Source organism: Vidua chalybeata, chromosome 6 (assembly GCF_026979565.1).
Source record: "Vidua chalybeata isolate OUT-0048 chromosome 6, bVidCha1 merged haplotype, whole genome shotgun sequence".
Taxonomy (NCBI): Eukaryota; Metazoa; Chordata; class Aves; order Passeriformes; family Viduidae; genus Vidua; species Vidua chalybeata.
Genome location: NC_071535.1, coordinates 3,269,068 through 3,294,689, shown reverse-complemented (window position 1 = coordinate 3,294,689; position 25,622 = coordinate 3,269,068). Strand labels below are relative to the sequence as shown.

Here is a 25,622-nt window from a genome sequence, read left to right as displayed (position 1 = left end):
GTCCCTGGCCGACCGAGGGGACACGGCTATTGCCAAACCCACAGCTGGAATGAAAAGCTGAGATGCTGATTAAAATTAAAAAAAAAAAAAAAAATTAAAAATATATTGCTCACACCAACTCGCAGAGGGAATCGCAGCAAACCTGTGCTGAAGCTGGCACGGGAAGCTGCAGATTTATCCAGGAGCAGCCGAGTTTGGAGAATGTGTTCCCTCCCGCCCCCCCCCCCCTGCCCGGGGCCTCCCCACCCAAAGGGATGGATGAGGTTCATCCCTTCAGCTGTTTATAAAAGCAGCAGTATTGCGCTCAGACGCACTCGGCAGCATTCCTCCCTCTCATTCCTGCGAGCTATATAAGGGAACGGCCAATTCCAGCCTCGCTCCCCTGAAGCCAGCCCCGATCCCTTTGCGCCGGAGCAGCTCCAGGCTCGGTTTCCTGCAGAAGGGCTTAAATCCGTCCTCGGTGGAACACGGCGCTGCGCTGGACCTTGTCATCAAATGGCAGCACACAGGCAGCTGCCAAATCCTGCCGGCTCGGTGCTCTAATAGGGAACAGCTGGAGAAGGACCCTGCATTCCTCCCGCCCCGTCCACACCGGGGGCTCTGTTCGGGATCCGGCCGCAAGATTTCCACCCATCACGGAGCGCAGCCGGCCGCTCCCCGGCGCTGCTCTGCCACGCACAGCCCAAAACCCAACAGCTTCCAGCCCCCTGCGATTTTGGTGCTTAGGAATGGGGAGCTTGCTTTGCTTTTTATGGGTTGCGGGATTTTTTTTTTTTTTGTTTGTTTGGGTTTTTTTTTTTTTTTTTTTTTTGAGAGGTGTTGGAGAAACAGAACTGCGCAACTAAATGGCATTTTGCCTTCCCGGCTGATCCTCTGTGTTACAAAAACTCTACTTTAAGCAACTTGCATCCCTGCGTACATCCACACTTAGGAAGGCACACATCTGTAACACACCCCCCGTAAATAAATACGGGAACACACGGCGCAATTCGCACGGCGCTTGTGCCATTCCCATCCTGCCCCAACTCCCATTTACTTCGGAGGAGTTGAGCAACTTGTAATGGCAAATAAATAAAAGAAAAATAACACTTTCGGTAGCCACGCACGTTTTCTGTCCTGCACCCTGCACGCTCAGTAACATGAAACAGTCCACTCATATTTTCTCAGAGCTCTGCTGAAACACAAGGGGGTATTCAGAGCCGCAGGAAAAAAATGCGTCCAAACAGGATCTGAATGATGAAATAGGAATTGCCACATTTAACAGGAAAAAAAAAAAAAAAAAAAAAAAAAGGATAAGCCAGTTGCCCAGACCTTTATACAATAACAGTTCGTCTGAGGTAGCGATGGGCTGCTTCTGCATGTTGCAGAGAGCAAAGCAAGCCACGTTGCCCAAAAGAAGCCTAGAAAATCCAGACTCTACGTGACCTGACTTACTTATTTCACAGGAAACTGCATGGAAGGAGGAAGGGGGGGCACGGGGGAAAAAAAAAAAAAAAAAAAAACCCACCAATCATTCATGCTACCGTAGTTACACCACGCCATGGAGCGGAGTAGTTTGCTGTGAAAAACCAAACTGCAATAAGCCAAACCCCGTTTGGAAAATAAAAAACGTGAGCAGAGAAGCCGTTCCCGCAACCGAGCTGGGGGAGCCCCCCGGCTCCCAAACCGCACCCGTTTCTTGGGGTTGGTTTTTTGTTTGTTTTTTTTTTTTTTTTTTTTAATTTCGACGGCATTAGAGCACCGCCCGAGAAGGCTCGCAGCAAACGCCAGCACTCACCGGGGTTGTTCGCCTCCCCTTCGAGGATGTGGAGCTCGGTGCAGTCTGCCAGGGAATGCTCGAGGCAGAGCTGGAGGAAGCGAGCCTGGGTCCGGCTGACGCGTTTGAGCAGGGAGAGCAGCGCAACAGTCTGCTCGCACTCGTTCCAGCCCTTGAACCACCCGGCCAGCACGCCAACCTGGTCTCGGAACATCATGGTGAGCCGGAGGGACAGCTCTGCGGGGAGAGAATAAATAACCGGGACAGCCTCCCTGCCCCGGCGCCGCTGCCGCCACCGTGCTCGGGTCAGGGGTATTAAAAATAAAAATAATAATAATAATAATAGTGATGATTTAAAAAAAAAAAAAAAAATCTCCTTTGCGACGCGAAGGGCGGGTTTGGTTTCTGGACGCAGCTCTCGGCCTGGGCTGGGTTTTGCTCCCTCTCTTCTGGCTTCGGTGCAGCGCTGGATTCCTGGAGGGAGGGAGCGAGGGAGGGAAGGAGGGAGGTGGTGGGGCCGAAAAAAAAAAAAAAAAATTTAAAAAGCCAAAAAAAGGAAAATCCCAGCGTCAGAGCTGCAGCCAACGAGGGCAAAGACCTCCTCCCGGCGGGGGCTTCACACCTGGAACAGAGAGAGGAGGGGGCGTCAGGGGGGCTGCAGGAGGACGAGGAGGATGGAGAGGAAGGCTCGCACTCAGCCCGTTGCCTTCCTCCCACTCCCCATCCAACGCGCATTCCCCCGCCGTCACCGCGATCCCCCCACATCCAGCACCGCCATTTGGGATGGGGGGGGGGGGGGAGCACCCAGCACAATCCCCCCTCCACTGCGGCACAGTCCCGTCCCCCCCCCCCAAAAAAAATAAAAAAAAAAAAAGTTCTCCCCCGCACACACACACTCCGTATAAAAACACACTCACCTGACTCATACCGGCCCCGGCGATCGGGGGAGGAGGGGGCGGCGCGGCGTTTTTAAGGTGGCCGTGCCATGTCCATGGGATGAAGGGGGGGGAAAACGAGGGAAGGAGGCGGGAAAAGGGAAAAGGGAAAGAGGGGAGAAGGGGGGGAGGGAGGGGGGGGCGCGCGCGCGCTCCGCGGCGCGAGACTGAGCCCGGCCGCGCGCCGGGCCCCTGCTCCCCCATGCCGCTCATTTGCATACGGGTGACGTCATCGGAGGGTGGGCGGGGCCGAGCCGCGCGGCGGAGCGGGGAGCCCGAGGGGGACGCGCGTCCCCCGTGTGTCCCCTCTGTCCCCCCCCCCGCCCCTTTCTGCCACTCCCCCCGGGGATTTTGGGCGCTCCTCCCGCACAGGGAATGCTGGAAAACACTCTCCGGATCCCCTCCCCGCGCCGCAGCCGGCCCGCGGAGCTCCCGCTGGAGGAAACCACCCTCTAGCGGGCTGCGGGGTAATGGCAGGGGGGGATATTTTGGGGGGGGGGGGGGGGGGGGAAGCGCCGCTTTGGGCTCTGGTGGATGTGGCCTCGTCCCCAAATGGTAATTTTTAAAACTTTTTTTTTTTTTTTCCCCCAGAGTTTTGCATATTCGATATACGTGTTAAATATACATGGATTTAACCCCACCAAGCGTGCAGAGACAGGATTTGTGTTTGGGTTATCATTTCCTGTGCAGATTATATTTCCCTTTCCCATTTCTCATTTATTTCCTTTCTTTTTTCCCTTTAAGTTTTTTTTTTTCTTTTATTTCCATCCCATTTCAAGAGAATTACAAGAAGGGAAATGGGGGAAAAAAAACCCCTAAGCACAAGTGTTTGCAAGAAGGCATCGAATACTGAGCATAATCAAATATTTTATAAAGCAAAAATAAAGGTGTAAAGCGATTTTATCTGTGGGCTTTTTATTTGTGGGAGTACCAGTCAGTTTTAAGCCATTTCTTCTTGTCTTGTCAATTCAGGCTGTTGTCCAAAGTGTCTCTCCAGCTCAGAACCCCTTTAGGAGTCCCCAGAAAATGTGATCCGTGCTCAGGAACAAGTGACACTGGTACCTCTCCAGTGCAGTGTGGAGTCCCCATCCCTGGAGGGATTTAAAAGCTGTGTGGATGTGACACCTGGGGACAGGGGTCAGTGTTGGCCTTGGCAGTGCTGAGGGAATGGCTGGACTCGGTGATCTTAGAGGGCTTTTCCAACCTTAACAATTCTATGACCCCATGATTCTGCCTTTGCAGCATCTCCCTGCCCTCATCACTTTGAGGACGGAGAAGCTCAGAGTTAGGAGACAGCCCAGGTGCCAGGACATGGTCTGGGAAGGAGACATGATGAGATCATGGCAAAGGGGGGGCTGAACCCCTCCACCAGTGAGTCACAGAATCCCAGATCTTAAAGCCCATCCCATTCCAAACCCCTGCCATGGGCAGGGACACTTTCCACTGTCCCAGATTGCTCCAAGTCCCGTCCAGCCTGGCCTTGGACACTTCCAGAGATCCAGGGGCAGCCACAGCTTCTTTGGGCACCCTGTGCCAGGGCCTCACCACCCTCCCAGCCAGGAATTCCCAATTCCCAATATCCCACCCATCCCTGTCCTCTGGCAGTGGAACCCATTCCCCCTTGTCCTGTCCCTCCATCCCTTGTCCAAAGTCCCTCTTCAGCTCTCTTGGAGCTGCTGTAGAAATCCATCCCCTACCAGTGGCTGTGTGCTCTGGTGGGGGCTGAAGAAAGGAAAACTCCATGTTTGTGCATCCTTTGGTTGCTTTTAAAGCTACACGTGTCTGAATCTGCCCTTTTTGGGGTGAAAAATAGCAGTGGGGAAACAAAGGCCACCCAAAATCACCGGGAACACCTGGTCCCGTGTGCTGGAGCATCGATCCCACTGCAGGATGATGAGATGAGGATCAGGTAGACATCGAGTGCAAATGGTTCATCTCACCACACTTGGAGTTTGCTTTTAGCTCTCAGTCTGTCTGGTGACTAATTAAACAAACAGGAGTTCCCTGCCAACAAACCCCGGCCATCTGCCTCGTCCTCCGGCTCCATCCCAATAAATGCTCCACCAAGGAGCCCCTTTCCCCTCACCTAAGTGCTGGCAGCCCTGTCGCTGTCGGGGTGTGCTTTGGGATGGCCGTGGAGCCGTGAGGATGCACCATCTGCCGCGCCGGGTGCGCGTCTCGCGCGGGAACGCGGAGCGAGGCTCCCGCGGCACGAGGCGCTCCGGGTGGGAACGCCGCGGGCTCACACCCCGCTAATTTAAGGGTTGCCAAGCTGGCTGTGCCAAGAACGCCTCCCAGGTTTTGCATTTTGCATGTCTAAAGTGGGAACGGCAGCGATGGGAAGGATATTTAGGGCTGAAGCAGCAAACGCATCCTTCTGTGAGGCTGGGCAGGGCGGTGGGAAACGGTGTCCCCCCACACCAGCAAACTCTGGAGGAAAAGAGTAAAAGGACCAAAGCCACGGTTTCTATCCTGTGCTCCGGGAGACACCAAGACGATGCTTACTAATTAATCCAAAAATAATCACCCAGAATTTAGGACCCCACAGTTCCCGTTCCCCAGAATGTCCCAAGGAGGCAGCTGTGGAGGAGTGAGACCCTGACGTAACAGCACACGCCTGATGTTTGGAGGTTTCTATGGTAATTAAAAAACAGATCTGTGACCCGTGGAAGAAATTCCTTGCTGCATTCCGTGCTCTGCAGGGCGGGTGCCCGTGCAGATCCGTGCGATGGAAGAAGGATCCTCAAGCTGGCTGGGAGCAAATCTCCTTCCCTGACTGCAGTGGGGGCACTCACCAACACCCCCGTGGCCAACTCTCTTCCCGGCAGATGGAGAATCCAAAGTGCAGACCACGTGTCCTGGGAGCAAAGACACCCCATGCAAAACACAAGGCAGATTGAGTGGAGAAGCAGGGTAATTCTCTTTTATAAGGTAATTCCTGTGGGACCTTGGGATCTTTGCAGCTCCAGCTGGAGCATTTCTGCAGGGCTGCAAGTCCCTGGGTAGGAAGCAGAGGCTGTTAGTGGGGCTGTGCATTGTCCGTGTTGTTGTGGGCTGGGGCAGAGCAGATGCTGGGCTGGGGTGGGTCATGGAATCACAGAATATCCTGAGCTGGAAGGGACCCACAGGGATCATCCAGTCCAGCTCCCAGCCCTGCACAGACTCCCCAGTAATCCCACCCTGTGCCTGAGGGCATTGTCCAAATGCTCCTGGAGCTCTAGCAGCCTTGGAGCTGTGACCATTCCCTGGGGAGCCTGTTCAGTACCCCACCACCCTCTGGGGGAAGAACTTTTCCTGATATCCAACCTAAACCTGCCCTGACACAGCTCCAGCCACTCCCTGTCACTGCCATAGAGAGCAGAGATCGAAGCTGCACCCTCCATGAGGTCTCCCCTCAGCCTCCTCATCTCCAGGGTCGGTACTGCAACATTTAGATTTTTGTTTACCATTTCAGAGGGAAAATAAGAGGCCTGTAGTAATATTAGCCAAGCAGGTGGTCTAAGCAAATTAGTGAATCCTGACGATTCTCGAGTTCAAAGGAAGCAGTTGCTCATCTCTGTGGAAGCTATCTGATAACATATTTAGCTGAAGAAAGGATGAGTGTATCCACCAGCACACAATGGCCCAGATTTCCTAGCTCATTAAGCCCAAATATTAGTGAAAATACCATGGTAAGCAGGCTGAGATAATGAAATACAACATCACTTCCACTTGCTCCTAAACACAGTGTTGGAATTGGCCACTGGGATGGCAGCATTTCCCTCACCTTGGGTGGTGAAGTGGAGCTGTAAAATTCACACAGAAGAACACCCGTCGAAAAGCAAACTCACACCAAAAAGAAATAGAATAAAATTAAAAATAAAAAGCAAAAAATAAAACCTATGTGGGTCTGTATTTCCAAACTGGATGAGGCAGACATTAAAAAATCACAGAATCCTTGAAGGATTTGGGTTGGAAGGGACTTTAAAGACCATCTTCCAGCCTTAACATGATCTTCCACATGGATCAGCTCTCAGTGTGGATATACAACCACTGCTTCTTAAGCCCTGTTAGTAGAAAATGAAGTGTTGCACAGCCCAAATCCTGGTGAAAGCAGCAGGGCCTGACACCTTTGATGCTGGAGGCAGTGATCACTGGGTGATGGAGGATGAGGGCTGGTAGGAAAAGCACATTTAACCCTCTGGTTTGAGCAGTGACCACAGATCTGAAAGGGAAAGAGGAGCGGCAGCATTTGGGTGCAAACACCTGGAAAAAGGAGGCCTGGGAAATAGTGGTTAGCATGGAAAGGCTGCTCACATTGTATTTGTTTAGCCATTGTCAAGGGGTTGCTGTGAGAAGATCCCATGTCCTCTCTGAAATGCTGGGAGTGCACGGATGTCACCTCTCCAGCAGTGTCAGCTCTGCCCTGCACACTTGATGAGCTGGCTCACAGGGACCCCGGGGACACAGAGCCAACAAAATAAATCAGCTTAACTAATGGTGCTCAAAACCCACCCCTGGCAAATGTATCACAGGCTGCTCTCGTGCCTGGAGATGTCAACAGAATCAGTGATGGAGAGGAGCTGAGGGAGGATTTCCCGTAAATTTCACTGGGCTCTGTCAGTTTCAAACATCCCCTTGAATATAAACATTGCAACATCTGATGGTCCCACCAACAGCAAGTGAGTATTTGCAGAATGTGCCTTTGCAGGACTGAGTTCTCTGTATGTGCTGGCCTTCAGGACAGCCTGGTTATCGGTGCTGGATTGTGCTGCACACGAGGTATGTCCCATTCCATCCTTTCCAGCCATGGGCATGGGCATGGGGAACAGCTCCACTGACACCTGGCATGGGTCTGCACCCCTGAGCAGCTCTGGGCCCCTCTTCATGCACACCAACACCCCTAAATGCCTGCCAGGCTGGTAACTCCCTGCATGGCTGTATCCCATAGCCAGCCTCATGTTTACCTACAACACTGGGATTTTTCCAGCCATTTCCAGCCAGCACTGAGAGCAGCTTGTTATAGGACTTGGAGCTGACTGAGGCTGTGTTGCAAGCAGATGGCCCTGATGAAACAAGACACTGATCCCCAAGGAGGCACCGTGCAACGGAGCTGCTCGACTCCCCGGCTCCAGCAGCTCCAAGGCAGGCTTGGATATGTGCATTAGCACGCACCATCGAGGAAATTGCTTCCCTTGCTTCCCTAACCACCCCTGTCAAGCAATTCTCTTTGGAAGCCTGGTTCCAGCTCGAGACACGTGTCAGCAGCACTGACACTGTGGCAGTTTTCCTAGTTAGTTATTAATAATGGAGCAGCTGACAAAATTAGGGTAATTTAAGAATATCGTTAAAGGAGAGAGGAGGAGTTTCCAGGCTGGGTGAGGGTTTAGATGTAGCCAGGATGCTGGGGTGGAGGAAAACCTCAATGCTTACACTTGGTGGAATGGAAGGGGATCCAAATGTGGAAGATGAACAGGGAGGAAAACAACCCTCATTGATTCTCCTGCTCCTGGCTCCAAATAACTTCAGCAAAATCCAGGGAAGTGACATCTAGAGCTGAATGGACTAAGAAGCATGTGTGGGCCCAGCTGGAATAGATGTAAATGAAGATGATCCACTGAGACCTCTGAGGGCTGTTCTGCATCTTGCCCAAGCCCTCCTAATGACAGAGTGTTGAATGCTGAATGCTGTGAAATTTGATGGAGACTTTTTCATTAAGAAGTTGGTGCCGAAAGGGAAAACTGGAGCTGGCAGACTCATTCACACACTTTTGTGTCTCTGGGAAGACACTTAAGAGATTAAAAGACTGGGAAAGTTGTAGTCATTCTTTAATGGGAATTCACCAGCTCTTGGCAAATACTCCTTTTTGGTCCTAGAGCAAAATGTAAAGGTAAGTTCTTTCAAGTGTCATTCAAGCTGTCTCAGCAGAGGAGGGTTTGGATGATATTGCAGCCACTCCAGCCAGGGTTTGGTACTGAGCATCTGGGAGGAGAAAGGCAGCAGCTGGGTCACCAACCTTGTCTCACGTATGGCAGCATCTGGTGAATGAAAATCATTGCTTTTCAAGCTGTGCTGTGCCATACCTGGGTCTTACTTTGATCAATGGAATGTGCTGCCCCACAGGGCTCTGCTCACCCTGGCAAGCAGAGACAATGCCATGTCTGACTCCTTCAGGGCTCCTCACTTGCCATAATCATCCTCAGCCTTGCTGCCAGCAGTATTCCATACCAGGCTCCCTCCAAGCTGGTGCTTTTTGAGCTGGCAGTCTTTCCCTACAGGGAAAATCCTTGAAATTGAGGACCCTCAGGAACTGGAGTGAACAAACCAAATGTGCTGTGCTGCATGTGATCAGGGAAGACACAATAGCTGTATCTCACAGTTCTGCTGGCAGGAGACTGATGTCTGATAACCCCCAGTTGAGCTCTGTTCTGCCTCCAAACTCAACAGCATCTGCAGAGTTACAGGAAAAAAAGAAGAGGGTAACTATCAAAATAATTCACAAGTTAGGAATCCTTCCCTCCAGCCTATTTGTCAATGTATTGTTCATGAGGAGCTGATAGACACTGGAATAAATAGCATGTGGAGAGAGAGAAGTGATGCATTAGACCTCTCACCAGTCCCCTGACTGCAGCTACTACTGAAACATCTGCCAGGAAATATTAGATGTGAAGTGGCTATGCAATGGGAGAGGAAAAATTATTAGGAACTGCCAAAACCCCCCAGCTGATGAAGACAAAAAGATGGAGGAGGCATTTAAAACCTAGAAAAGCTTTTTAAGTACAAATCTTCTACTGATAAAAGGTCGCTGCAGAAAACACAGGTAGCAACTAATTGTCCTGATAATTATTGCTGGTGCCACAGAAGCAGTTCTGGGATTCACTCAAATCTCAGGAGGATCCAGATAGTGCAGGTGTTTTCTAAAGATCGGAAATCAGAGAATGCCAGAATGGTTTGGCTTGGAAGAGACCTTAAAAATCAACTTGTTCCAAGCCCCTGCCATAGGCAGGGACACCTTCCACGTGAGCAGGTCGCTCCAAGTTCCACCCAGTCTGGCCTTGAACACTTCCAGAGGTGTGACAGAAATGCAAATCCTCATGTTACAACTGTGACAAACATCCCAGTGTTGCCCTTTACCATGCCTGAGGACTGCATGTGCAGGGAGAAGGAGTTTTTTGGGTTTCCCAAGCCTGATGAAGGCTCAGTTATGTCAGCATGAATTTATAATGTCATTGATCTCCAAAATTCTGTGGGAGAAACACAAAGACTCCTCATTTTGGACATCAGTCTATGTTGATGGATTAATTTAGTCTTAAGGTTATGTCTACATATAGTATTTTTACTCTTTTAAATAATTCCCATTATGAGATGGGGTAATTGAGGCAAGACCTCTCCAGCTCAGCTGCAGCAGCATCCATACAAAGGTGCCTTTATGTTGGTGTTGTACATTCTCCCAAATTTATGGAACCCAACCAGTGTCAGGCCCTTTTTACAGCTATATCCACATTGCACCACAAGCTCTTGTCTCTCTACATACATCGCTCACACAGAGCAACACAGAAATAATTTGTAGAGCTGCCCCAAGTGACTCTGAAGTGCTCAGCAGACACTTTCAGGCCCCCTCTGTGGTTTTGGGGGATATTGTGGCAAAACCTGTGACTCCCTAGTGCTCAGCTGTGGCCTCGTAGCTGTGCTCAGGTTTGCACCTGCATCCTCGTGTGCCATCAGAAATGGTAATAATACCAAAGTTATCCAGAAATAAACCCCTAATCCAAATTTTCTCTTTTTTCCTGCCCAACATATTCCAGCAAGGCAACACCAAGCCTTTCTAAGAGCTCAGTTCAGAGGACTTCTGCTGTAGCAGATGGAATTCAGCTATCCCTGGCATTAATTACATCAGCTACACACACACAGGACACCAGGGACAGCCTCTGCAGGGGCTGCACGTTGGCTGCAGTGACTGAGGCCAGTCCTAGTTTACTCTGGATGTGAGGACAGCTGAGCAAGTGGCTGCAGAGACCTCCAGTGACAGATGTCAGCCCCAGACCTCCCTCACCTGGCAGACATCACCTGCAGATCTGGCAGAGTTTCCTCAAGGCACAGGGAGCTCCAGCAAATCAGGAGAAACTCACCCAATTCCCGTCTGCTTTTACCATACTTGAAGTTTGATGTTAGCGTGTAAATGAGGCGTTTAAATCAGATTCACACAGAAGCTCATCTTAAAGCTGAACAAAACATGTACCTGGGCAGCCTGTGGACAGCCCCACCACCATTTCAGTGAAGAAATTTTCCCTGATATCCAATCTAAACCTCCCCTGCTGCAACTTGAGGCTGTTTCCTCTTGTCCTATTCCTTGTTTCTTGGGAGAAGATCAAACCCTCGCCTGGCTGCACCCTCCTGTCAGGGAGTTGTACAGCAGGCCCTGAGCTGATGTGGATTTTCCCTAGAACCATCTTCCCCTCTACTTAGGAGGCAGATAAGGAGGAAGGAAGATGCTAACAGAGCAACTTTCCCTACAGAAGGAAGATGCCCATGTCACAGTCCATTGGCATTTGGAAAGACACCTTGAGACATCCCTAAATAGCACCACTTTGTCTGATCAACCCATTTGGAAGCCTCAGCTCTGATTAGGGTTGATGAATCAAATCAAACCAACCTCTCCTGCAGTAAAAAACATTATGAATCTGGAACACTCCAGTGCTGCTTAAAAGAACCAAGTCCCATTGCCAGAAGTCTTCCCACGGTCCTTGATGTCACCAAATCCATAAACATCATCTATAATGAGCAGAAAAGGAATGGTCTATCACCTCTATTACAACAGGGTGACAGAGCAGAACAGCCTCTGTCAATACACTGTGTTTTTTGTGGGTCACAGAAAGGTTTTATTTCTCTCTTACAGCCTTGAATCCCTGCTTTAAGACAACCAAGGGACACACTGGGCAGCTTTAGAGCTGCTCCTTTTCCTTCTCCCCTGATTTGTATTTTGGCATGGCTTCTCAGAAGAAGGACAAATGTAATGAGGCAGCTACTGTACTTTTTATAACTCTCATCAGGTCTTTCATTTGGGCCAGCAAGGAAGCTTGTTAGAGCAGAGAAAGCAACTAAGCATCTCTGGAAAATGCTATTAAAAGAGCAAGTAACAAATGAAAAGCTGGGACAGACTTAATGGTAAATACATGGCCTGGCAGTTCAGCACAGCTACATCCTGCTTGCCATTATTATTTAATACTGGCATCGATTGAAAGATGAGGCAGACCAGGCAACTCTCTGTGGGGTTACGTGAATACCATTTCACTGTGAGATTAAATAGGCCCACAGGTTTGGATCATGCTGTTTGATGGGAGATTTTAATTAATTGATTAAATATCGGTGACTACTGCAGTCGAGCAGTAAACAACACCTCCTTCATCATCTCCATGGGCAAACAAGTGCCTGCTAATTATCAGTGCCCAGCTCCAGGCTGGAACCAGCACAGCATTAACCTGCTCCTCTGGAATAACGAGCTGCCCAGCCACTGTCCCACACGCTGTGGGAGCTGTTGGTGTGGAAGCAGCTGCTGCCACGGATCAGGCACGGCTCCATCCCCACAGACACCTCGGGGTGTCGTTCCTGGTTGATACACAGTGCAGACAACAGCCTGCTCTGTCCAGCAGCTTATTCCCAACTTGTCCCTGGCCAAGGATGGTCACTTTAGGCAGAGCAGATAAATTATCTTACAACCAGCCTGCTGACCACTGGCTGGAAATCTGTGGCTACGAGCATCAATTCCCCACTTCTATCTGTCCTTACAACTAACCATTTCTCTTCCCAACAGCACCACCTAAATCTTCTCCTCAGAGGTAATTGCCAGGAGGTCAGAAGCAGGGTCACAGCAAACAGTAATAAAAAAAAAAAGAAGGATGGAAAGGTGAACTTGGAATACCTTTGAGTGGGGGAAGATTCCTTCCCTGGTTTGGAGGTGTGCAGCACCTTGTGTGTACCCTGGAGCTGCAGGAGAGCTGAGCTGAGGATTGTGGAGCACGGCTTTCCCTTCCTGAGCCTGAGCAGCTGTCCTGGAACTGGATGTGGAGAAAAGCTGCAAGGGAACAAAAGGGAGGACAGAAAGCAGCTACTCCCCATTTCTACAGGTTCTAAGGAGCATTTTCCCTTATATGAGCAGATGTGAGACTCAGCCCGTTTGTCTTTAGGAGAATTTGTCTCTCTTTAAAGAAAGAAACCACTTTCTTTTCTCAACAGCCATTTTTATTGCTTTTGAGAACACACCACTGGAGTGAAAGGAAATAATTTTCTGCTGTTCTTTAGCTTCTTCCTTTGTTAGAGCAGGTACATTTCCTGGGACTATTGATAAAGGTAACTGGTTAACTTGTTACTGGTCATCCGAGCTGACAATGCAAACGAAAAGAGTTGGAAATCCCTCAAAGCACCACAAAGCTGCCACCACTCTGGAGAGTGATTAACCAACATTTGCATGGAGAACAAGTTCTTACAGGCACTGCCAACAAGACTGAAAGTCTGTGTCTCAAGATGTCATCGCAGGGGCTCAGGCTTGAAAGTGTCAGCAACATGCAGTTCGAGAATAATCAACAAAAATCTTTCCAAAGGGCTTTGGCTGAAGTCCCTCACACATAAATCCTTCAAACCAGCCAGAACCAGTGTCCTGAGCCCCACCTTCAACCCCCAGCTCCTGCCACAGTCCAACCTTCAGCTACAAAATAAACACACACGGTGTTAACGATGAAGAATATTTACTTTCCTTCATATGGTACATTCTGTAAAGTGCTAAGTTCCTAAATTATACCGAGTTAAAACGATACACAGCTCTAGTATTTTAAACACAATAAATATAGAATGAGCCTTGGGCAACTGCACTTGCAAGTTTAATTCTTTTTTTAGTAGACAGCCTAAATTTAGTAGTCAAAATAGCCTCCAATAGTGCTCCAAGAAAATCTAGGAAGCAGTTATAAATAAAATCACATCCTTCAGAGCTATCCTACGCACTTCTCCTGTCCACATTGCACGGGTAAGCAGCACTCCTGTGAGCATATGGAGCGAGGAAAAATAAGGAAGCCGAAAATTACCCAACAAAAAAAAGCAAAATCCTACAAGTTAATGCTACATATCCTCCCATAAATAGTCTGGCTTTCACATTTAATCTTAGCGCACATAACCTAGGTCTTTTATTTTTAACTCCCGTTAAAAAACTCTTCCAGGAAGAACATCTTGCAAGACATGGGTCGATTCATCCTCATCTTGCTCCTTTTTGCTGCAAAGTGGAAAAGACTCCTGCACAAACTGCCTGCACATTGGGCACTGCTGGAAATACTTGATGCAGCCATCGCACAGGCACGTGTGTCTGCAGGGCAGGAGGACCCAGTTCACAGGGCCATTCTGGCAAACAACACAGTCTTTGCTGTTTTCTTCCTGCAATTCTGGTTCATCTCCAGCCAGCCCGGCCTTTTCCAGCAGCCCTCTGTCAGTGCTGCTCTCACCAGGGAAGGTATCACTGGAGGAAGGTGCAGGGCTGTTTGCAGACATGAAGAGTTGCTAAAATACACATAAACACAAATATTTAGGAGTGAACAAACTCTTCCCCAATCTCTGCACACGCACAGGTGCAATGGAAGTTCCACTGGGTCCATTCACTGGGTCAAACAGTGCCAGACTCTGTGTGGGTCCTGGCAGCTGCCTGGCCTCCAGTTAAAGGCATTTCAGAAACATGAAATTACATAAAGCAGTGGGAAAATATTAAAGATAAGTCCTCAGACCTTGGTTGCATCAAATCAATGTCATGCATGAAATTTAACAGAAGTGCTCAGGCTTTGAGCAGCTCGGGTTTGTTTCTGGTCCATCAGTCTTTGTGCCTAGAGGGATCCTCTATCTGTTCCTACCAAAATTATATCCACTATACTGTCAAATCTGCTTCACTCAACCCATTCTGCTCTTGTTCATATTCCAATCCCCTACTCCTTTTTTGTCTTATTTTACGTGAAGTGCAAATTCTTCTGGGCATGATTCCTAAACATAGTGCAAGAAAAAGGAATTCTAAGTAAGTGAGTTTCTTCTGAGGCTTTCCTGATTAAAAGGGAATTTTGAAGAAAGGAAATAACAATTCTGGAAAGAAGAAGCGTTCAACAGTGAATTTCCTGCTGCTTTACTAAGTGGACACTAGGACTCCTAGATTAGAAGCAGTTAATTTCTCTGGGAAATCTCGAATATTTTAATGGAAAATGTTTCTGTACAGTAAGTTCCTGTGGCACTACTTAACTGATAAAATAATTTAAACTACCATCCCGTTCTTTGCATGACAATAGAAGTCTTGTACTAATTTAGGCTCCTGAAAGCCTACACAAGCTAAAGTTAACACTGTCATACACATGAAACCAGACTCCGTGCATGGCTTACCTTCAGATCATGGTATTGACCTTGAGCTAGGAGGAGATACTGATACAAAATTCGGCAGGAAAGTCTGTAGCTTTCATCAGGAATGTGAATTACAGCTACCATTGCAATCTACAAACAGAAAAAAATTCCATGTTTAATAACCTCATCACCCAGGCTGAGAGAATTGGGGGCAGTCACCCCAGAGAAGGTTCCAGGGAATCCTCAGAGCCCCCTCCAGTGCCTAAACGGGGTCCAGGAGATCTGGAGAGGGACCTGGGACAAGGGATGGAGGGACAGGACACAGAGAATGGCTTCCCACTGCCAGAGGACAGGGTTAGATAGGATTTTGGGAAGGAATTCCTGGCTGTGAGAGTGGTGAGGCCCTTGCACAGGGTGCCCAGAGAAGCTGTGGCTGCCCCTGGATCCCTGGAAGTGTCCCAGGCCAGGTTGGACAGGGCTTGGAGCAACCTGGGACAGTGGAAAGTGTCCCTGCCCAAGGCAGGGGGTAAAATATGATCTTTAAGGTCCCTTCCAAACCATATTATTCCCTGATTCTCTGATTTGCTTTGGTACAGCTTCTGACCTGCTTAATTCCTTAGACAATCAGGAATTCAACAATATTGACTCGAAGCACTGATTAAAAAAAAAAATACAGTGGACAAGGTATAAACAGGATGTGGCAAAAGAGAGACCTTGGTCCTCCTTCAGCTTCCCCATGGAGCTCTTCTGTGGCCAGTTTATAGCAGAGACCTGCTCTGGCTGCTCCCACCTCATGGAATTACACTCCGAAGTGCAAAGGCACCTGAGCAGTCTTCTCCACTTTCTCCCCCTTCCCTCAGAAACACACACACTGCAGTTTTTAGACTCTAAAATCACTAAGAAGTGATTGGCTTGTAATCTGAGCAAGCAAAAGACAAATTTCACTGGAAAGTATTCTGAACCCCCACGGGCTGACTTCAGATAATTCCTCTGGAAATACAAGCACTCGAAGCTTGCATGCTGTGCCTAACAACCCCCACCCTGCCCAAATTACGTAATAGCCTCTAAAGAACTGGGAAAAAAGAAAGTGAAATTCAATATTATTGTAGTTCCCAGAAGCTGTCAAAAGAGAAATGAAATATAGAAGCTGTTTTGCTTTAAAAAGAAATTTAAAGGCAAATTAGACTTGCACTTCAAAATCCACACATGGCTAATTAAATACAGAGTTCAAATGTGTATGTACCTACACATATGGATTTACAAGAACTGAATCCACTATTCCTTGGCAAAAAGGTCTTTTTTTTTCTAAATCACAGTGCCTGAGATCTAAGCTTCCACATTAGCTGTGACAGTCTTCCAGTAATTTCTGTATGTTTTATATATGGCCATGATAATTTTCTGGATCTAGAGGAAAATGATGGCACAAAATCAAGTTGGGATGAACTTGCCACAAAACGAGTTAGGATGAAATTCACACAACCCCCCCAGGAAAGAATCACTGAAACACCATCCACAGTCATGCACACCCACACAGACCCCCCAAATATCATTCAAAATGGTAATATCACACTGGCAAAGATCCATTTCCACATTCCATTTCTATTTTACAAGTTTGTTTCAACAAACCAGACGCAATTCTGACATTTGTCTGGCAAGGAGTTCAGGTGGAGTCACTCCTTGACTGGATTTACAGATTCTAGATGTGTTCCTTTCCTCCAAAACCAGAGGAAAAATACCTCCCCCACTCTCCTTCCACCCCTTTCTTCTATGTTAAGGCTCAAAAGAGACGTGTTACAAATTCATACCCATGCTGATGTAAAATACATTCAAATGTTACATTTAGAGTCTCTATAAAAATGTATTAAAACATTAAAACATCTCAAGTGGGGACAGGGGGGAGGAGGGCAGTCCTAAAGTCAGGTGACAAGCCAAGGACAGCCATCACCCAGAAAGGGGACAGATTTCTTGGGCACTGGTGTGATTCCAGCTTGCAGGTGAATGCATGGAAAAGTGTTCAGTGCATTTAGGCAATTTGCTTCTGAGTTCAGTTGTGCTACTGTTCAAGGAGCTTGGTGCAAGCAGATTATCAATCCAATGAAAACATGGGAGATAAAAGTGTGGCTCAGATCATTCAGAGATCACCAATTTAGAGTTTATAATGGGTACTGAAACAGCATGTGGCAAGGCTGAAGCTGCTTTAATAGCAAGAGATTAGGAAGAGACACTTTTTGAGGAGCTGAGTATCTCCTATCAGCCTCAAGCCAGACCTTCACCCCTTCCTGTAAGTGCCCTGGAGTTGGCTCCTGTGAGACACAACCATGACACAGACCTGGGGCAGAAAGGTAATTTCTAGATTTCTAATAGCCAAGTCAGCAATCAGCTCCATATCTGTGCCAGACACTTATAAAAAAAACCCTCCTGCCTTGCCAACAGAATCCAAGAATCTGTGTAAGTGCAGGAGCTCCACCACATGCCAATGTGATCCCAGAAATCAGAGTAACAGGTTGCTAAACTGCCCCAACCCTCATTCCTCTGACCACAGGCAGGCAGAAGCCTTGGGGAAATCACAACCATCTTTTAATTGCTGTAGTGAATATGTAAAGAGTAAGCAATGCTTCTCCATTGCCTCTTCAAAGACTAAGGTTTGGAAGTTAAAGCTTTCAACTGCTTTATTTTAGAAAATAAGAAAGTGAGGGACCAAATTCTAGGGAAAAGGAAAGTGAAGCTGCTTTATTCAAGCCTCTCTCCTGAAACATTCAGACCTTAAACACAGTGACTCCGATATTACTTACAATATCATATATTTCTCTGTCTTCTTCATCTGCCAACGTCAGCAGTGCTACCAAGGGATAGCGAGCTCTAGGCACAGGGCCAAAATCCACAACTTGAGCATCTTCTGGTAACTGACAATACTTCTCTGACTTGTCATTTCTTTTAATGCTTTGCCTGTGTCAAGGAAAACAATCAGTGGCTGCAATTGCAGACAAACGTGATGTTTGCATAAAGAATATTTCTCATCGTGTTTGTTCACAAATGAGTTGTGCCAAAATCCGTGGCATGTTTACCATCCTCAATGCTCCCCGTGCCAAAAAAATCAACATATTTTGTCAAAACAATTCAAAAAAAGGATACAAGTACTGCTGTTTGTAGAGGTATTCGTTGTAGAGAGCATCCTCTAATGCCTGAGGAGTCTTTATTCTGAAGCAGTAGACGTGTTTCTGCAGCGCTTTGTGGAGTTTCTGGACATTGCAGCCCCAGTAGCAGGTAAGGACACAGTCCTCCAGGCAGTCAGGTGTCAGTGTTACACCCCCTTGGAGAAAGAGGAGAGGGATTTCCTTAACTCACCTGGAATTGCTAAGTCTAGATGCTTGAAGAACTACAAGAAGAAAACAACTTCAGTGTGACAGTTTTTTATCACAGAACCATAAAATCATAGAATGGTTTGGGTTGGAAGGGACCTTAAAGATCACCTTGTTCCACCCCCTGCCATGGCAGGGACACTTTCCACTATCCCAGGCTGCTCCAAGCCCTGTCCAACCTGGCCTTGGACATTTCCAGGGATCCAGGGGCAGCCACGGCTTCTCTGGGCACCCTGTGCCAGGGCCTCACCACCCCTACAGCCAGGAATTCTTTCCCCAAATCCCATCTAACCCTGTCCTCTGGCAGTGGGAAGCCACTCCCTATGTCCTGTCCCTCCATCCCTTGTCCCAACTCCCTCTTTGGGCAACCTGTGCCTGGGTTTCATCACCCTCACAGGGATGGATTTCTTCCCACTATCCCATCTATCCCTGTCCTCTGGCAGTGGGAAGCCATTCCTCCTTGTCCTGTTCCTCCAGGCCCTTGTAAAATTCTCTTCTTCTCGGCTCCCTTCAGGTACTGAAAGGCTGCAATACCCCTAAAATTATCAACATTATAAAATAACAAAAATTATTTATCATTATAAACAAATCTTCTGACGATTTAGATTCAGCTTAGTGTTTATGGGAGTCAGTGGGGATGAAGGAGTGGGTGTGAGGAGATAAAATGGCTGATTAAGCTCACAAAAATACCATATGCATTTTATGAACAGTAAATTTTAACTTCTGGTAACACTTTACACACTCGTTAGCAGATCCAAGAGCACAACCTTAGCCCAAAGTCCATTCCCTCCAGAGATAATGGCATTAATTGGATCACTCATCTACAAAACTCTCTGTGCTCTCAAAGAATAAGGCTCTTGATCATGCAGAGGGAGGAGAAAAAGGGCATCTATGCTCTCCATTCTTTTTTCAAAAACATGTCAACTTCTAAACACTTCCTGCACAAACAGGAGCAGGAGTGCTCAAAGCTCCTGAAAAATCCCAGTTCCCTGAATAGTTGGATTTGTTGTGTTGGGGGGTTTTATGTAGAGGGAGGGGGGAAATCTGCTGCAGCCCTTCCTCATGCATTGGAAGGCCTCACAGCTGCTCCCCAGTGATGCAGAAGGCAATGAATTCCACTTCCTCTGTGGGTGATTTCAGGAATGATAGGGGTGGCTTGAACTCTGATCCAAACAGATATTTAAATTCAGTTTCCATTGGAGAACAGATAGAAAAAGAGAGTGATGATTTATTTATCTATTTATTAAAAATAGTGCACTTCCAAACACTGCTGAAGATCTGGGCTTAGATTTAAGTGGGTGGCACATATTCCATAATGAATTCTGTACACTTCTACAATTCCATGAATTTTATAGAAACGCCCACAGTGGTTGGTAATTTGCAAATGTTTTAGTTACTTAAAGATCTGTAATAGCAGGAAGTGTTCCATTAATGAGAATTAAACTGTACCTCCATATCCAAACATTTCACTCTTAAAAATACCGCGTTTATAAACTGTGTAAAAGCTTATTTCTGTTGGAATGGAAGTGTGTTTCTGAGGAATTATGATAGAGAAAAAGAATGAGAGCAAAAACGATGATCTTTAATGTCCCTTCAACACAAACCATCCTATGATTCCACACAGAAAAGTACCAAGTTCAGGAATGCAAATTGACAAAACCCACGTAAGAAATCCACTGACTTGTTACTGAAGCTGTAGCAGGATTAGGGATCTCCAACCCAAAAGGATTCTTCACTTGTCTCATCCGCTTTTTCAATACCCTTGTGCTGGATTCTGTCTCTTCTGAGTTCCTCAGAATAACAGGAACACCCAAGCCAAACCTAGGAGACACAGAAGTGGGTTCAGTGTTAGCGCTGACACATTTGATTTTTTTTTTTTTGTCAGCTCTAAATAGTAAGCAGCAGGACAAACAGAGGTAGCTTGGCTTTCCAGAGTATCTGCTAAGATGCATGGATAATATATCCTGCCATTTCCACTTCAGCTTTTTGTCAGAAGGCAGGAGTCTGCACGGTGATGCAGGGAATCTTTAAAGGGGGAATATTTTGCTCTTGGTTTCCACAAAGGGAATAAAATTAATGAGAGTTGTCAATGCCCTCTAGTGGTGAAGGGTTAGGCCAGAATTTCCTCCCATCTGAGTCCGGCAGCATTCCAGCCTCCTCCCGTGAGCAGGGACACTTTGCACTAGCCCAGGCTGCTTCAAGCCCCATCCAACGTGGCCTTGAACAATTCCAGGGATGAGGCAGCCACCGCTTCTCTGGGCAGTCTGTGTCATGGCCTCATCTCTGTCACAGCCAAGAATTCCTTCCCAATATCCAACCTCAAGCTGCTGTCTGTCTGTTTAAAGCCATTCCTTTCACAGAAACATTTGCACTTCATCAGTGGCATCAACGAAAGCTCTTGGCCATCCTTGATTTGAGCACACAGAGGGTCAGCTCTCAGTGCTGCAAGGGAAAACACCCACAGTGACTTCCCAGGGGCTGTAGGGGAATTTCCCAGTTAAACATCTCACAAAGAAACCAGAGGTAGCAGCCGTTTCCCCTCTTCAATACCCAAACCTTAACAGAGCCAATCCTTGCAGTCCTGATTTATACCAGAATCTGCCTGATTGTGACGGAAAATCCCCGTTCCTTGGAAACTTTCTTCACTGGATGAAAGCAGCAGGATTATCCTCGTGAAAAGTGGCAAGATAAAAGAGCCTCTGGTACAGTTTTAGCAGCAGCTGAAGGCACAGAGGCCTTTCTGTTCCACAGTCAGGTGTGGTTTTCTGTAAATTTTAAGTGTAGGAAGCATGAATAAAGATATAGTTTTTATTTTGTGATCTAACAGTCCAGATCATTAGCTGGTAGAGGAGAACATTAATTTCTTCAGAGCAGCACTAGCTTAGAAAAAGCAGGAATTTCCAAGAGTTTAGTTAATGAATGAATGTTTCTGCAGAGCCAGACTTCCAACAGGCGCTGAACCATCAGCTCCACCTAACAGGAGCATTCCCCTCCAGCTAAAAATACAATGCCCAGGTAATCAGGTGATCTAAACTCCACTTCATCCCTGTGCCCAGGGCACCTGTGGCACTGGTTCTGGAAGCTGCTCGTGCATTAACCTACTTGGACTGTGAGGAGAGCCACAGGTATGCAGAGCTGGCCTCAGGAACAGATGCTCCTCCCATCACTGCAAGGCTTGACAAATGAGAACGTGAACATTCCTGAACAGTCGGTGTTTTTCAGGCTGACTGACACCAACACAAGCACATCATTAAACAAATTAAAGCTGAAAATTATGGGGGAGCCCAAATGCCACTGCAGCAATAGATCAGGTATTCTGTGCTCCGGTGACAACATTTGCATTCACAGTGCTCTGAGTGGCAAATGAAGGATTTGAGTTTTCCTGAGCAAGTTCAGGAGCACTTCAGCTGTAACTGCAGCTGCAGGCACAGGAAAATCCCTTGGAGGCTCCTGGTCATGGCCATGGCACAGGAGAATTCCAAGAGAGCAGCAAATACCTCTGAGCAGCTGCCCACACATTCACCTGCTTGTATGTGCTGAGCTCCTGGCTACGGCTCCTCCTTGATTAACAGGCCCTTAATACTCTAGTTTGAAGAAAAAAATGCACACATTTCCATAAACTGAAATAACACCCAGTGCAGGTGCAACTGGAATCTGTGATCCTGAAAAAGAAAAAGCCTTTGGACAGTCCTCTGTACACCCTGTACCCAAAAGACACCAGTGCATACATGTCAGGGTCTTGTAGCACACATCTATTTCAGACCTTTTCGAGCAGGGGATTGCCAGAATTTACTACAAGTAGATAAATAATGATTAAATTGGCAAAAGGATCAGTGGTTAGGGATAGACGTGATGAAGATTTATCTAAATCATGGTTCAGTATGATCATTTTTTAAAAGATAACTTTATCACCAACACTTTGCAGATATTAATGTGGAACCAATGAGAGGAAGCTCAACAACTCCAGTTTTATTTTCACCACAAGCTACACAAGTCTGGTGCAGCCACAATTTCTGCATGAAAGATTTTGATTGCCAATCAACACTCTGCTCTTGGCAAGTACCAATATTTACATTTACAGCCAGTCCTGAGAGTTAGGGACATTCAAGGAGCTGTTTCTGAAAAAGGCAACAGCACTGGTTTTGCGTCATCCTCTCAAACACAAGCAGAAGACCTTTCACTCACCACCCCTCGAGACACTTCAGGAGATCAGTTCACAGATTCACAGGATCACGTAGGTTGGAAAAGACCCTGGCTGAACCCAGGGAGTTGTGGAGAGCCAGAATGTCCCCCCGAGCCTCCTGTTCTCCAGGCTGAGCTCCACCCCAGCTCCCTCAGCTGCTCCTGGCGGTCCAGACCCTTCCCCAGCTCTGCTCCCTTGCCTCGACACACACACATAGCTCAGCACATACAAACGCATTGTTTGCCAATATTATGAATGATATTACGAAAAGCATTAAGAAAATACTTCGGTATTACTAAAAGAGAAACGAGCTTAACAGAAATACATATAATTTCTTTCTAAAATTACTTTTATTGCTCGTTTAGAAGGCTAGGAGTGTTTGGGTTGGAAGGGACCGTTCCAAGCCCCTACCGTGGGCCTGGCCTTGCTCTCCCTCAGCACAGCCCAGGCCCCCTCGGCCGAGCCCCACCGGCCCCCGAGCACTGACCAGCCGAGGACGAGCGCGCTGGTGACGAGGAAGCAGACGGACACCAGGGCGATGTAAAACAGCGGCGAATACTCGTACAGCGTAACCAGGAACACAGCGGCCATCGGGCTGGCCGCGCCGCCCTCAGCCCGCGACTGAAGCCGTTGCTCTCAGCCTGCCAGGGACGGGGTGGAGCCATGGCGGCTCCGAGTGAAGGCGCTGCCCTCAGTGTGCCAGGGACGGGGTGGAGCCATGGCGGCTCCGAGTGAAGGCGCTGCCCTCAGTGTGCCAAGGACGGGGTGGAGCCATGGCGGCTCCGAGTGAAGGCGCTGCCCTCAGTGTGCCAGGGACGGGGTGGAGCCATGGCGGCTCCGAGTGAAGGCGCTGCCCTCAGCGTGCCAGGGACGGGGTGGAGCCATGGCGGCTCCGAGTGAAGGCGCTGCCCTCAGCCTGAAAAGGGACGGGGAAGGACCACGGCGGCTCCGAGTGAAGGCGCTGCCCTCAGCCTGAAAAGGGACGGGGTGGAGCCATGGCGGCACCGAGTGAAGGCGCTGCCCTCAGCCTGCCAGGGACGGGGAAGGACCATGGCAGCTCCGAGTGAAGGCGCTGCCCACAGCCTGCCAGGGACGGGGTGGAGCCATGGCGGCACCGAGTGAAGGCGCTGCCCTCAGTGTGCCAGGGACGGGGTGGAGCCATGGCGGCACCGAGTGAAGGCGCTGCCCTCAGTGTGCCAGGAACGGGGTGGAGCCATGGCGGCACCGAGTGAAGGCGCTGCCCTCAGTGTGCCAGGGACGGGGTGGAGCCATGGCGGCACCGAGTGAAGGCGCTGCCCTCAGTGTGCCAGGGACGGGGTGGAGCCATGGCGGCTCCGAGTGAAGGCGCTGCCCTCAGCTTGCCAGGGACGGGGAAGGACCATGGCAGCCACGGGATTCCAGTGTCGGAACAGACACACGAAACGCCACAAATGAAATAATATGTCGATATTCAACTTTATTGAAATACGTGACAAAAAAATCAAAGTGTCATCTGTATCCATATACTTATAACAATATCGATCGTTTCTATCAATTCCTATACTTAGAGCCTTTATACATTCTATGACATCTATCACATGAAATATGACATATACAATTTATAAAACACAGGTTAAAATATACTCTCATGTATTATTGTTAAATTCTACTATATTATATATCATATACATATACATATTTTATATCATGTACATATGAAATACATATATTTCATATAATATACTGCTACATAATGTGTTTTTGAATACAAATAAAAAATAGTGTAATTCCTGACTAATACATTTATAGTCCCCTCCAGCAAAACTCTAGTACTACATATTTTTCTAGCTTTTACCTATTGTAATTGAATATTATTACAAATAATACCAGTTAATATGTTTTATTATTAATATAATAAATGTTAATATGTTTTATTATTCAACAAAAACTTATCTAGATATAATAAATATATATATATATATATATCATTATTTCTAAAGTTTTCCTCTATTGAAACCCAGGCTCATCAATCTGGCCCAATCCTCCTTCAAACACCTCCATCCAGGAGCAAGTGCAATGTTACGGCAGGGGAAATCATTAATAGATGCAGTTAATATAGATGCAATGAAGAGACAGAGGGCAGAGGGGCAGGGTCTGGCAGAGCCCTGAGCCTCTGCCCCGGCGCAGGACTGTGCTCGGCAGCGAGCGCAGCTCTGTGGGCTGGCTGCTCACAAAGATGTGAGGCTCATCCCCTTGGCCAGCCCAAAGAGCATCCTGTTCACCTTCCTATTCATTCAAAACAGCCTGGCCATTTTCTTCTTTACAGTTTTCATGGTCCTCCACATTTCCTTCAAGTCATTGCACCTCCTCTTGAACCGAAGCCTTCTCTGCTCGGTTTTCATCCTCTGCCTTCTGGCCTCCTCTTCAGCTCGCTGGTCCGCTGCTCTCTGCTTCATGGCTGCCCTTCTGCGCCTGAACCAGAAGCACAAAGGCAGGAACAGCAGTTCAGCAGCAGCCCAGAAGGGCCCCTGGTGCACGGCTGCTGTGAGCAGGGGTCCCCAGCCAGGCTCAGGTGGCTCTGGGGTAGCCTGCTCCAGGTCCTCTTCGCTCAGCTCTACATCCTCATCCAAACCGTTCATCATGGGCCGTGGGAAGTGGAAGAGGAGCAGCACAGTCAGGACAAGGAGTGATTTGGACACCATGGTCTGCAGGAGGAGAGAGATAAGGGCAGGAAGCAGAGGGCCCCAGACAGCTGGCAGGCAGCAGGGCCTGTCCCAGTGGGCCAGCAGCAGCCCCGTGCCCTGGCCAAGGCGCTGGCACGAGGGGCTGGCCCTGGATGCAGGGGGACAATGCAGGCCCGGGTGCGGCGCTTGTGCCCTGGCCCAGCCCAGCCCCGCCACGTGCGCACTCACCGCTTGCCCAGGCTGAACTGGGCCAGCGTTACCTGCGGGGCACCTTTTCCAGCTGCCCCCATTGTGACACGTCCCCCTGATGTCACACGCACCACAGGCATCACAGCCGGGCCAGCCCCGCCCTTGGTTCCCAGCCCAACTCAGGGGCTCCGAGTGGGCCCA

At 48.3% G+C, this 25,622-nt stretch overlaps 2 protein-coding genes across 10 annotated transcripts in view; both read right to left on the bottom strand.

Annotated features, from left to right (window-relative positions):
- The window catches only part of SAMD4A (sterile alpha motif domain containing 4A), a 98,718-nt gene extending 95,888 nt beyond the window's left edge, over window positions 1-2,830 (bottom strand). For 2 of the 6 annotated variants that reach the window (XR_008431419.1, XM_053945510.1), the window contains exons 1-2: window positions 2,674-2,830; window positions 1,778-2,378 (exon numbers count right to left, since the gene is read on the bottom strand). Coding sequence is in view for 5 of the 6 variants with exons in the window: in XM_053945510.1 (XP_053801485.1) it covers window positions 1,778-1,973 (196 nt within the window). In the remaining variant the exon portion in view is untranslated. The remainder of the gene's footprint in view (window positions 1-1,777; window positions 2,379-2,673) is intronic. The other 4 variants (XM_053945512.1, XM_053945514.1, XM_053945511.1 and 1 more) reach the window with 3 other exon arrangements.
- A 5,651-nt stretch (window positions 2,831-8,481) lies between these two features.
- On the bottom strand, window positions 8,482-23,484 carry CGRRF1 (cell growth regulator with ring finger domain 1). Of its 4 annotated transcripts, XR_008431480.1 has the most exons (8): window positions 23,057-23,484; window positions 20,068-20,207; window positions 18,160-18,337; window positions 17,820-17,967; window positions 15,070-15,177; window positions 12,590-12,742; window positions 8,806-9,120; window positions 8,482-8,708 (listed from the first exon to the last, which is right to left on the bottom strand). XR_008431480.1 is itself a non-coding variant. In XM_053945769.1 (7 exons), exons 1-7 carry the CDS (start codon window positions 23,158-23,160, stop codon window positions 9,019-9,021), a joined length of 933 nt encoding a protein of 310 aa, XP_053801744.1. In that variant the 5' UTR covers window positions 23,161-23,484; the 3' UTR covers window positions 8,482-9,018. The 4 variants fall into 4 exon arrangements, 3 of the variants coding, with proteins under 3 accessions (XP_053801744.1, XP_053801743.1, XP_053801745.1); XM_053945769.1 differs by having other exon boundaries at window positions 8,482-9,120; XM_053945768.1 differs by lacking the exons at window positions 8,482-8,708; window positions 8,806-9,120; window positions 12,590-12,742 and adding an exon at window positions 13,396-14,211 and having other exon boundaries at window positions 23,057-23,414.
- Window positions 23,485-25,622: the final 2,138 nt, after the last annotated feature.